General features: G+C 32.1%; 1 protein-coding gene across 1 annotated transcript; it reads right to left on the bottom strand.

Annotated features, from left to right (window-relative positions):
• Positions 1–1,843: 1,843 nt before the first annotated feature.
• On the bottom strand, positions 1,844–4,184 carry LOC131167414 (uncharacterized). Its single transcript, XM_058126223.1, has 3 exons — positions 3,688–4,184; positions 3,235–3,500; positions 1,844–2,352 (listed from the first exon to the last, which is right to left on the bottom strand). Exons 1-3 carry the CDS (start codon positions 4,182–4,184, stop codon positions 1,844–1,846), a joined length of 1,272 nt encoding a protein of 423 aa, XP_057982206.1.
• Between the last annotated feature and the right edge of the window lie 9,661 nt (positions 4,185–13,845).

The following is a 13,845-nucleotide window of genomic DNA, read 5'->3' as shown; positions in this document are numbered from 1 at the left end:
ACAAAAGGCAAATAATAATGGGGAAAACAAAAGAACATTAAATGAAAAGGATTAGATAGTCAAAATCTTGCTACTCCAGCACTTTAACCTCTATGGATAAAAACTAAAACCATTGATTTGGGAACCTCCCTAATACTTCCTTCCTTGTGATTGAGCAAAAGATTCCCCTGGACTCTAGGTTGCTTGACGTCGAAGGTTAACCAACCAGCCTTTCTCAATGATTGTACTTTATGCTTAAAGGCCCAGCATTTTTCAATTGAATGGCCTATTGCCTTAGCGTGATACTCACAGCGAGCATTTGAGTTGTACCATCTTGGGTAAGGGAACTGTACCAACGCTCCAGGTGTAGGCACAACTAGATGTCTTTCAACCAATTGTGGAAATAATTTTGTGTAGGCCATCGGGATACGGTCTGTCTTTCTAACTTTCCTATGGACACCTCTATCTTGTGTTTGAACATGGGCGGGCATGACTGTCGCGACGTCCTGGGAGCGCGTGTGCTCCAGGTGGCGGAATTAAAATCAATTTTAATTTTTAAGGAAAATATGGAATGTTGGAGTCGCCACTAACCTTTAGTGTGGTTAGAACACGTGATAACTATCCCGTTAGGGGTGAAATAGGTCTACATTACCAGAGTTAGGCTCGGGAGTTCGGTTACGCGAGGGGAAGGTACGAGCACCCCTTACGCGCCCGTTCTTACGAACGGTACCTAATTAATTTGAAATTATCCCTAAGTTAATTTAATAAGTCTTTAAATTACTCCTTTTTATGAGTTTATAAATACATAGGAAAAATAAATAAATAAATAAATAAATAAATATATCTATATATTCCCTCAGAGCTTAAGGTACGTGAAGCCCAAAGGCTCATACCCCCGCATTAAAATCATAGGGATGAAAAATCAAGAAAATACTTAGGAAAGTATGCTCCCAAATTTTGGAAATCTTATAGATTTTTTAATAGAAAAATACTAGCATGGGAGGTTTTACTATATATTGATAAGATAATAAGTTAAAATATTAAATTATCACAATGTATATAAAAATAGTAATGATAATAAGCATATCTGTTAAAATATTACAGCTTTCAAAATAGGCAATAAAATACCATATGTATATATATATTAAACACTCAAGATACTATACAAGGTAATACTATCTATAAAAAATGCCTTAATAAGTGAAGCTAAATAATAATTATACCATAATATTCCATACAATATCATACTAAATATAGTAGCAAAACGTATACCAAAACTCTAAACTTACCATAATGATTGATACCTTTATATGTAAACATGATAAAATATTAGAATACTAATACTAACTATCCTAAAATATTAATATGAGTATACATAACATATATAATAAAGAAAACCCTAAATAATTAAAACTAGACATACATTAATGATGAAAACCCTAAATAGCCCTAAACATATGGATATTAAAGACACCCTTAAGTAAATAATTACGATACCTATTCTAACTACGTATGCAATAATAATATTAACAATTCCCCGAATAAAACGAAATTAAACTTTAAATATCTAAATAAATCTCAACTATTAAAATTCCACAATAAAGGCAATTAATTTATCTAAATAATACAACCAAAACTTACCATAAGTACTAAATATTAAACTAACTATAAAAATCATAAAACCTACATACCTGCATATACAAAGAAGAAGAAAAAAAAAATAAAAAAAATTAGATATTTAGAATGAATAAAAACCAGCAAAGAAATAGAAAAAGAAAAGAAACACAAAAATAAAAATAAAAATAAAAATGACACGTGAACGTGTGTGCGTGTGTGTAGGGAACTCACCATGGAGCTGGGAGGCTTACCGGAGGAGTGGGTGCTCGGGTCTAGTATTCGGAGGTTCGGGTTCAATCTGGTGTTGATGGAGAACGGAGGTCCTGGTGTAGGCCGAGGAGGGAGCTGTGGTCGCCGGAAAGGAGGAGCTCTGATCATTGGCCGGAGTTGTAGAGTTACTGTGCGTGGCCGGAGTTGGCCGGGAGAAGGCTTGCCGCAAGGTGGTTGCTGTGTAGCTCTCGAGTGGTTGCAGCGGCAGAGATGAGCAGCGTGACGACGCCGGGCCGTGACGCTCGGTGCTGGTGAGGGAGGATCGCCAGAGTTGAGGCTGCGCTGGTGTGCTGTTGCTGCTGCAGAGGGGTAGTGATGGTGCTGGGTGGCAGACAGCTATGGGGTTCTGAGTTAGGGATGGTGTTGCTGGTTCGTCGGAGGCCGGAGCTGGAGGGCGTGAGGTGGCTGGGTGGCCCTGAGGGATGAAGATGGAGAAGAGAGGAAGGGGTCGTTGTGGGCGAGGCTGGGATGGATCCGAGGAGACGACTGGCAGGAAAAAGAAGAAGAAGAAGAAGAAGAAAAAGAACTGAAAGGTTTTTTTTTTTTTTTTTTTTTTTTTTTCTGTTTTCTTTGGCTGTTTTGGACTCCGGCTGCGCTGCCCCCCCGTAGCCGTGTGCTCCCCTTTGCCATTATATAAAAAAAATCTCAAAACCCTAAAGCAACTTCCTTCTTTGATTTTCTTTTTCTTCTTTTTTTTATTCTTTTATTCTTATGGTAATAATGAAAAGGGAAATAATAATAATAATAATAATAATAATAATAATTATCATAATAATATTAGTATCAATAAGGTCATAATAATAATACTACTACTAATAATAATAAATAATTATAGTAAAAATAAAAACTAAGATACTATTGGTAAAATAATAATAGTATTAATATTAATAAAAATAAAGTAATAATACTAAAAATAATAATAAAAATAATAATAGCCAAAATAAGATACTAATGCTAATAATAATAATAATAATAATAATAATAATAATAATAATAATAATAATAATAATAATAATATATCAAAAACAATAAAACAAATGAAAAATAAAAATAATTATAGTAAAGTAAAAATAAAATAAAGATAATCAAAGTACTAGTAATAAAAAAAATGAAAAATAATAATAGCAAAATAATAGTAAAGTACTAATAATATAGGAAAATAATAATAATAATAATAATAATAATAAAATAAGAGGGGACCCAGTGTTTTATTTGGCTAGGGCAAAAATAGGGTGTCTACAATGACCAAAGGCCTTGTGCTTGCATGTACAGTCTGCTCATCATGGTGTTTAAAAGCGAGGTTGTTTCTAGATTCGATGTGCGAGACTGTCTGACAATATTGCTCTTATGTCATTTGGGCTTTCTTACTTTTCTTTCTATCAACCCATTTAACAAGGCTTCGTTCTGACTCTGAGCACTTTGCTTTCCCCATATTGATTGCATCTTCAATTTGCTCTTGGATGACTGCCCGATTAGGACTATTCTGGGGGGTGCTTTTAGGGAAATGGGCAACACATGGATATGGGTAAACTACTTTCCCTTTTCCTATCATAGGGCGACTTTGGGCTGTCATCTCCCTCTTTTGATAAGAGCAATCGCTCGTCTTCTCCTCCCTACTCTTTGAGAACTGCCTCCTAGCGATATTGAGTTATAAAAGCGCGAGCTAGATCTCTCCATGTATGTATTTTTAATCGACGACACCATTCTAGAGCTTCCCCTATTAAACTACTTTGGAAACAATGGATGAGCAGATCATCATTATCACAATATGCGGCCATCTTTTGTAAATACATCCCCAAGTGAGCTAGTGGACACTCAGACCGACTAAACTTCGCAAAATTTGGGACTTTGAGCTTTTGGGGTAAGATCGAATTCGACATTGGACAAGGATTGAAAGCATCCGATGAACCAGACATGTTTGCTTTTTGCATAGCTTGCAGCTGTTCTTCCCAAACTTCATTCTTATGATTCATTTCTTCATTAGGTATTTGCTCTTTGCCCATTTCTTTAGCTATTCCTCCTTCTTGAATATTAGGATTGATGAAGGGCGGAACTTGGACATCTCTCACCAGTTGAGGTTTCAGGTCCTGGGTTGATAGGACAAATGTGTGTAGGCTTGAGCCTAGACCAACTAACGACTCCATCAACCATGGTTGGAACAAAGGCTTGTTTTCAATTGCCTGCTTTGGATGTCGTGTAGTTTGGCTCCACGAGGGGGCTGCCTCCTCCATCTGATTCTTAATCTTTCGCACATCTTGATGGACATCTTTAGGATTTGGTGCGGGAGAGCACATCTGACCTTCTAGATCCTTCCGCATGAGTCTAACCCTTCGTCAAGAACTTAAAAAGATGTGCAGAAATCGTTCTGTTTCGCCTGCTTTTAGAATTTTAAATCTCGATTTCACCACCTTGGCACACTGGTTTTACAGGAAATTGGTATATGATTACCGACTCATTGGAGATGACTATGCATGCATAGTAATGAAATTAAGCATGGAATGCATGATTAGGTTATGCAATGGATGTTTATGCATGGATGCAACTAGTGCACTTATACATACAAATAATGATATGAACATGTATGCGACTTATCGTGCATGACTATGTGTGAAATTATGCATGGATGCAATGTAACCTAACTAACTACTTAGCCAGCATTCTAGGAAAAATTCCACTAATAAAAGACTTCAAGATTAAGATGACCATTGATGGACTACTATTTCAATTCAATTTCTCCCTCAACCATTCATTTCCTTGATGATGGTCCATGTACCTCAGATTCTATGAAAGGTCAGATTATGTTTTGAGGTTGGGGTTGACCCAGGCTAGTCAACTCGTAAGATTCATTCAATGCAGACTTGTAGACTTAAATGTGTACTTAGGCCTCAAGTATTTTAAAATATGGGCTTCAATGTATTTCATGATGAGATCAGGCCCTAGTTTTAAAAGGACTTGGGCTTGGATTGCTTAGAAAATGTTGGCCTGAATTTTTGGGTAATAGGGTCGAAGCCCATTTTGGAAATCTGGGTTTGACCCTTTTAGAAAATCAGGAATGGGCTAAGTTTTTGCTTAGAAAAAGGTCAGGCCTAAGTTTGTTTTTAAAGAATTGGGCCCGAGTTATTTGAAAAGGGTTGGGCCGACCCATATTTTAAAATGCTTGGGCCAAGTGCTTCATTTTTTAAAGGATGGACCATCGTCTCATTATTGGGCTTTTTTAGAATGCTGGCTACGTAGTATGCATGTCTAAATTGGATGCAAGATGAATGATATAATACAAAGTATCTCACAACATATATACAACATACTATACGCGGATAAGGATGTGGCTCCTGTCCCAACCAAGGGTAGGTACATATATACAGGGTTCTTAATGGCTCTATCCTAGTTAAGGAAAACTATGTACAAGTACGTGTGGGTAGGCTCTATTCCTTATAGACAATAGGTTCCTAGCCTAAACCCTATCCTTACCCAATGAGCTTGGACAAAGTTCAAACTAGGCGGAGTGGTTCGTGCGCCCCCAAGGACCTTGTCCCATGAGGGCTAACGGTACTGTGCTCCTTTCTAATCCTAAAGGGTGAAGCCCGGGTAGAGGGCTTGTGAGAGTGTGTGAATTCAAATTTTAACCTAATCCCGCTATTCCCACATTTATTCACATGCTATTAAGAATATGGACACAAGATATCTACAATTAATATATTTATTCAAAAAATATGGAAACATAATATCTGCAATTAATATGTTGATTCAAAAAGAAAAATTTGGAAACAAAAAATAAGGAAACAAAATATTTACGATTAGTATACAAAATATCTGTAATTAACATGCTTATTCAAAATATCTACCATTAATATGCTTATTTAGAATATTTGGAAACAAAATATCTACAATGAATATTCAAAAAATTAGGAAACAAAATATTTTTAATTAATTAAGGTTATTTACAAATTATGAAAGTAAAATATCTACAATTAATCAAAGTTATTTACAAATTACAATATTCACAAAATAAGGAGTAATTAAAAGATCTATTAAATTTGAACTTGGGATAATTTCTAATTAATTAATGGCTCGACTCTCTAATGTCCCCAGCGGAGTCACCAAGCTGTCGTGACGTCCCGGGAGCGCGTGTACCCCGGGCGGCGAAATAAAAATCAATTTTAATTTTCAAAGGAAAAATAGGGAATATCGGAGTCGCCACTAACCTTTTAATGTGGTTAGAACACATGATTACTACCCCGTTAGGGGTAGAATGGATCTACATTACCAGAGTTAGGTTCGGGAGTTTGGTTACACGAGGGGAAGGTACAAGCACCCCCTACGCGCCCGTTCTTACGAATAGTACCTAATTAATTTGAAATTATCCCTAAGTTAATCTAATAAGTCTTTAAATTACTCGTTTTTAAGAATTTATATATACACATGAAAAATAAATAAATAAATAAATATAATATATACGTATATATTCCCTCAGAGCTTTAGGTACGTGATGCCCGAAGGCTCATACCCCCCGCAATAAAATCATAGGGATTAAAAATCAATAAAATATCTAAGAAAATACACTGCCAAATTTTGGAATTGTATATAAAATTTTTATAGGAAAATACTAGTATGGGAGGTTTTAATATATATTAATAAGATAATTAGTTAAAATATTAAATTATCACAATGCATATTAAAATAGTAATGATAATAAGCCTATCTGTTAAAATATTACAACTGTCAAAATAGGCAATAAAATACCATATATATATATATATATATATATGTTAAAACACTCAAGATACTATACAAGGTAATACCACCTATAAAAAAAATGCCTTAAAAAGTGAAACTAAATAATAATTATACCATAATATTCCATACCATATCATACCAAATATAGTAGCAAAACGTATACCAAAACTCTAAACTTGCCATAATGATTGATACCTTTATATGTAAACATGATGAAATATTAGAATACTAATACTAACTATCCTAAAATATTAATATGAGTATACATAACATATATAATAAAGAAAACCCTAAATAATTAAAATTGGACATACATTAATGATGAAAACCCTAAACAGCCCTAAACATATGGATATTAAAGACACCCTTAAATAATTACGATACCTATTCTAACTACGTATTAAACATGCAATAATAATATGGACTACTCGACGAATAAAATGAAATTAAATTTTAAATGTCCAAGCAAATTCCAACTATAAAAATTTCTACACTCAAGAAAATTAACTTATATGAATAATACAATCAAAACTTACCCTGAGTACCAAAAATTAAAATAACTATAAAAATCATAAAAACCTATATACCTGCATACGCAAAAATCAAGACATTAGATATTAGGACAAACCAAAACTAACAATAATAATAATAATAATAATAATAATAATAATAATAATAATAATAATAATAATATAATAATAATAATAATAATAATAATAATAATAATAATAATAACTAAATACTACAACAAATATTATATCAACATACACACATACATAGCCTAGATATAAACATTAACTAAATATTACAGCAAATAATGTATTAATATACATATACTCATAGCCTAGATATAAATATTTCTAAATACTACAACAAATATTATATTAATATACGCACACTAAATACCACAATAGATATTATTTTAATACGTACCCACATGCAAATAAAAGAAAAGAGAAAAAATAAAAATAAAAACTTGAACTTTAAGACTTAAAATAAAACCAATATACGTATATATATAAACCCAATTAAATGTATAATAAAAAATTTAAACTTTACATGTACATGTATATATATAGACATATATATGTGCGCGTGTGTGTTTACTAGGGCTTACAGAGGGCAGCAGGTTGGCAGCAGGGGGCGGCTATGATGGAGTTGCTCGGGTTTCTGGTGGTTGGCTACTATGGGGGTAGTCGGTGCAGCAGGGGAGACCATCGGTGGCTGGAGTCGAGGCTGACGTGGCTGTGGAGGCTTCGTCGGAGGTGACGGTGGCCTGTGGGGAGTTGCAGCGGTGATGGCTCATGGCTTTGCTGGCTGGCCGTGAAGTTCTAGTTCTAGAAAGATGGCTATGGCGACGATGGAGTGTTTGGCAATGGTGCCGTGGCAGCAGTGCGGCTGTGCGAAGAGCTCTGCTCCGGAGGAGCTGGTGTAACGTCATCTTGCCGTGGCATTCTGTGACTGGTGTGATGCAGGGGAACTGAAGGCGGAGTGGATGGATTGCCGAAGAAGATTGGAGATAGCCGGCTGGGAGTCTTGGGTGACTGTGTAACACAGCAAGGTGACTCGAGTGCTGCTGCAGAGGAGACTAATGGTTGGCCGGAGTTGCAGCGGTGGTCAGAGCAGTGGGTTGTTGCTAGAGTTGATGGCTAGAACGGGAGAGGACGACTGCTGCTTTGCGAGTGGTATTGTGGGTATGGATGCGGGGCAGTGATGAGACAGAGGAATGAGATGAAAGAGATAGAGAGGATGGAAGAAGAAGAAGAAGAAGAAGAAGAAGAAGAAGGAGAATCAAAAGAGTAGCAGAACGATTTTTTTTTTTTATTTTCTTTGGCTCTGTCCTGTGTTGCCCGTGTGTGCACCCCCCCTTGGCTGTGTGTTCCCCGCCCCTTTATAAAAAAAAAAATTCTAGAAAACCCTAAAAAAACTTCCTTTTTGATTTTCTTTTTTCTTTTCTTTTTCTTTTATTCTTATGGCAACAATAAAAATAGAAATAATAATAATAATAATAATTATAATAATAATATAAGGATCAATAAGGTAATAATAATAATAATACTACTACTAATAGTAAATAATAATAAATAATTATAGTAAAAATAAAAATGAAGATACTATTGATAAAATAATAATAATAATAATATTAATAAAAATAAAGTAATAATACTAATATTAAAAGTAATAAATAATAATAATAATAATAATGATAGCATTACCAAAAATAATAAAAATAATAATAGCCAAAATAAGACACTAATGCTAATAATAATAATAATAATAATAATAATAATAATAATAATAATAATAAGAATAATATATAAAAAATAATAAAATAAATGAAAAATAAAAATAATTATAGTAAAGTAAAAATAAAATAAAGATAATAAAAGTACTAGTAATAATAATAAAAATGAAAAAAATAATAATAATGATAATAAAAATACTAGCAAAATAATAGTAAAGTACTAATAATATAGGAAAATAATAATAATAATAATAATAATAATAATAATAATAATAAGGTAATAATAATAATAATAAAGATAATAAGAGGGGACCCCATGTTCTATTTGGCTAGGGCAAAAATAGGGTGTCTACACATATTTCTAAATTAAAATCAAAGTTAAATGATCATATTAATTTTTACGTAAACAAAAGAAAAACATGCATAAATTTCAAAAATAATAATAAAGTCAGTTGCAAAATACCTTTATTATTTTTCAATTGTCATGTCCAATAAATATTTTTTTTGCAGAAAGTAAATATTCAACGAGGACAATTAAGCACAAAAATTATAGTAAATTTTATTTTCATTATAGTAATTTTTTATACTCATTATTTAAAATGTTATTATAATAACATTTTCATCATACTTTTATTTAAATTTTAAAAATATAAAATTTTAACTGTGTTTCTGATTTTTATTATTTTAATAAATGTTTCGAATTAGGTTGCTCGTTATGAGTTTTTTGTTTTTGTTTATGTTTATGTTTTTTGATTTTAGTTTTCCAAATTTTTGACAATAAATAAAACATTCAACATTCACTTTGCCCTAAATGACTAGTCTCTCACCTAGTTGGACTTAAAGTTTTGTTTGTTTGTTGTTGTTGTATAAAAGACAACGAATGTCTTTCAACAGTTCCAGCATTGCCTCTAAATGTTTTAATGTTTAAATTTTAAATTGTTAGTCTAAATGATGTGGGGGTCGGGATAGGCATGTAGTCCAGGAGTGTCTACTCCCTCCAGATTACCCACCCAGTCATGATATTCATGCCTATCATCTTGACCCTCCTATCCGTATGGAGATTCTAACGGCTGCGACAAACAACTTTAGTTCAGCCAATATTGTGAGGAAGGAAGGACTCAGGGTGGTTTATGTGGGGGAACTTGCAAATGAAATTCATGTAGCGGTTAAAAAATTATTCTTTAATGGTCTTGGTGAGGAAGAACGCAGTAGGATATTGAAAGAATTTCAAATGGAGATTAATTTTTTAGCAAAGGCTAGGCATTGAAATGTCGTGAGCTATTTTTATATGCCATCGATGGAAATGATAGATGTCAAATTTTTGAGTACATGAGCTTTGCAACTCTAGATGATAGCCTTTTTTTATTGTAACAGGAAGGAGCTTCCTGTCCTGTCCTGGAAGCAAAGAGTTTGTATTGTGTTGGATATTGCAAGAGGAGTCGAATACTTACACAGTTTGTTGCGGGAGAGCTTCATTCACCTGGACTTGAAGACTTGCAACATCCTCCTCGAACAGGACATGACAGAAAAATTGTCGGGATTCTTCCTAAAGGAGTTTCATAGTTTTAAAGTGAAGTAAAGCAAAAATTTCTAAAGTGGAATCGAGGAAAGAATTAGGGAAGCGAAGATGCGAGATAGTAAAACAAACAAGAGGGATGAGAAGCATGCAACTTCTGATTTTGCGGGAGCATTTCGTATAAGATATTTGTTGGACAACCCATCTATGTGGTGGCATATGTGCGTTGAAGACGTTTCTTTTCTCATGTCGCTAAATTTACTCAAATATGATGTGAACATTTTATTATACTTTTTATTAAAACAACACCATGTTAACTCAAGATTTGTTTGAGTTATTTGTTCCATTTTTTTTTATTTCTATTTCTTCATAATGAAAAAAAAACATATTTTAAAAATGCGACTATTTGTGTTGCATTCTTTTGTTTTCTATTTTACATTTTCAATAGTTTGTTAAAAAAAAAAAATAAATGCAAGATTTTTTGATACTGAGATGGTTTGGCTATCCGGGTAACATAAATTTTAACATTTAGAATTAGATTTTTGTATTTTTTTTATTGTCTTTACAAGCTTTTTGGATTATTATAGTAATATTTTTATAATATATTTATCCAAACATGGAAAATATCATTTTTATTTATGTTTTTAATATGTAATATTTTATAAATGTTTCAAAATAGGTTGTTCGTTTCTATTTTTTTGTTTATGTTTATGTTTCTTATTTTTTGTTTTTGTTTTTGTAATTCTTGACAACAATTAAAACATGGACTTATGCCCTAAATGACTAATATCTCACCTAGTAGGACTTACGGCTTGGTTTTGTTGTTGTTGTTGTGCCATTAATTTTAACATTTAGAATTATATTTTTTTATTTTTTATTACCTTTACATATTTCTAAATTAAAATCAAAGTTAAATAATCATATTAATTTTTAAGTAAACAAAAGAAACACATGCGTAAATTTCAAAAATAATAAAAAAGTCAGTTACAAAATACCTTTATTATTTTTCAATTGTCATGTCCAATAAATATTTTTTTTTCTAGAAAGTAAATATCCAACAAGGACAATTTAGTACAAAAATTATAGTAAATTTTATTTTCATTATAGTAATTTTTTATACTCATTATTTAAAATGTTATTATTTTAATAACATTTTCATAATACTTTTATTTAAATTTTAAAAATTTAAATTTTTAACTGTGTTTCTGATTTTTATTATTTTAATAAATGTTTCGAATTAGGTTGCTCGTTATGAGTTTTTTGTTTTTGTTTATGTTTATGTTTTTAGATTTTAGTTTTCCAAATTTTTGACAATAATTAAAACATTCACTTTGCCCTAAATGACTAGTCTCTCACCTAGTTGGACTTAAAGTTTTGTTTGTTTGTTGTTGTTGTTGTATAAAAGACAACGAATGTCTTTCAACAGTTCCAACATTGCCTCTAAATGTTTTAATGTTCAAATTTTAAATTGTTAGTCTAAATGATGTGGGGGTCGAGATAGGCATGTAGTCCAGGAGTGTCTACTCCCTCCGGATTACCCTCCCAGTCAAGATGTTCATGCCTATCATCTTGACCCACCTATCCGTATGGAGATTCTAACGGCTGCGACAAACAACTTTAGTTCAGCCAATATATTGAGGAAGGAAGGACTCAGGGTGGTTTATGTAGGGGAACTTGCAAATGAAATCCGTGTAGCGGTTAAAAAATTATTATTTAATGGTCTTGGTGAGGAAGAACGTGGTAGGATATTGAAAGAATTTCAAATGTAGATTAATTTTTTAGCAAAGGCTAGGCATTGAAATGTCGTGAGCTATTTTTATATGCCATCGATGGAAATGATCGATGTCAAATTTTTGAGTATATAAGCTTTGCAACTCTAGATGATAGCCTTTTTTTATTGTAACAGGAAGGAGCGTCCCGTCCTGTCCTAGAAGCAAAGAGTTCGTATTGTGTTGGATATTGCAAGAGGGGTTGAATACTTACACAGTTTGTTGCGGGAGAGCTTCATTCACCTGGACTTGAAGACTTCCAACATCCTCCTCGAATAGGACATGACAACAAAATTGTCGGGATTCTTCCTGAAGGAGTTTCATAGTTTCAAAGTGAAGTAAAGCAAAAATTTCTAAAAAAGAATCGAGGAAAGAATTAGCGAAGCGAAGATGCGAGATAGTAAAACAAACAAGAGGATGAGAAGTGTCGCGACGTCCCGGGAGCGCGTGTGCCCTAGGCGGTGAAATAAAAATCAATTTTAATATTTTCAGGAAAAATCATGGAATGTCGGAGTCGCCACTAACCTTTTAGTGTGGTTAGAACACATGATTACTACCCCATTAGGGGTAGAATGGGTCTACGTTACCAGAGTTAGGCTTAGGAGTTCGGTTACGCGAGGGGAAGGTATAAGCACCCCCTACGCGCCCGTTCTTACGAAAGATACCTAATTAATTTGAAATTATCCCTAAGTTAATCTAATAAGTCTTTAAATTACTCCTTTTTATGAATTTATAAATACACCTCAAAAATAAATAAATCAATATAATATATACATATATATTCCCTCAGAGCTTAAGGTATGTGATGCTCGAAGGCTCATACCCCCGCACTAAATTAATAGGGATAAACATACATAAAAATAAATAATACTATAAAATAATAAAAATAAATATCATAATACGTGATACAAAATATAAATATACCCAAGGAATAAGAATACCAAAAATATTTAACATTAGTACTAATTAAAAGTGATGACAATATTGACAATAATAAAAACATATTACTATAATAATAGTCCTATACTAATAATATCATATTAATATTGCAACACTACACTATAATAGTAGTATATAAAATCATAATAATACCATACTAATATACGAAGTAAATTTAATAGTAATAACAACGAATAAATAAAAATAGTAAATAATAGATATGATAATAATAGTAAGTAATAAATGTTAAGCATAATAATAAATAATGATAGGAATAATAACAATATTTATGGTAATAGTAATATACATATTTTATTTACCTTAATATTGACACCCAATTAAAGATTCAATACACACAAATATAAACAATTAATCAATGGAACAAATCAAATTAAAGACAAACAAATAATGAACTTATGGAAACCTATTCAAGCTATTACTAATATGTAAACAATGAGTATGGTAACTTCTGGACTTATAGTAATAAATCAAATCAAATTCGATATACAATCCTAAATAGTTAACATGATACTAATACAATACTACATGGTCAACCATTATATTACGTACAATACAAAATAATGAATTATATCATATACATGATAACAGAAACAATATAATAAACCCTAATATACCTAAATTATATATGCATAACAACCTTATAACCTAATAAACCATAATAATAAAAATAATATGAAATAATATATTACCATATTACCTATTTATATACATGACAAAAATACCAATAAACAACAATATTACAAAATACCCTAAAG

Source organism: Malania oleifera, chromosome 11 (genome assembly GCF_029873635.1).
Source record: "Malania oleifera isolate guangnan ecotype guangnan chromosome 11, ASM2987363v1, whole genome shotgun sequence".
Lineage (NCBI taxonomy): Eukaryota > Viridiplantae > Streptophyta > Magnoliopsida > Santalales > Ximeniaceae > Malania > Malania oleifera.
The sequence above is the reverse complement of the archived record's forward strand: the minus strand, read 5'-3'. Positions and strand labels throughout refer to the sequence as shown.

Bases quoted from the DNA above. Each gene is read 5' to 3' on its own strand.
- LOC131167414 (XM_058126223.1), bottom strand. From the start codon at position 4,184: ATGCGGAAGGATCTAGAAGGTCAGATGTGCTCTCCCGCACCAAATCCT. The intron at 3,501-3,687 runs GTCTGAGTGTCC...CAATATCGCTAG, and splicing joins AATTTTGCGAAGTTTAGTCG to GAGGCAGTTCTCAAAGAGTA. The intron at 2,353-3,234 runs GTAAGAAAGCCC...TTTTCCTGCCAG, and splicing joins ATGGGTTGATAGAAAGAAAA to TCGTCTCCTCGGATCCATCC.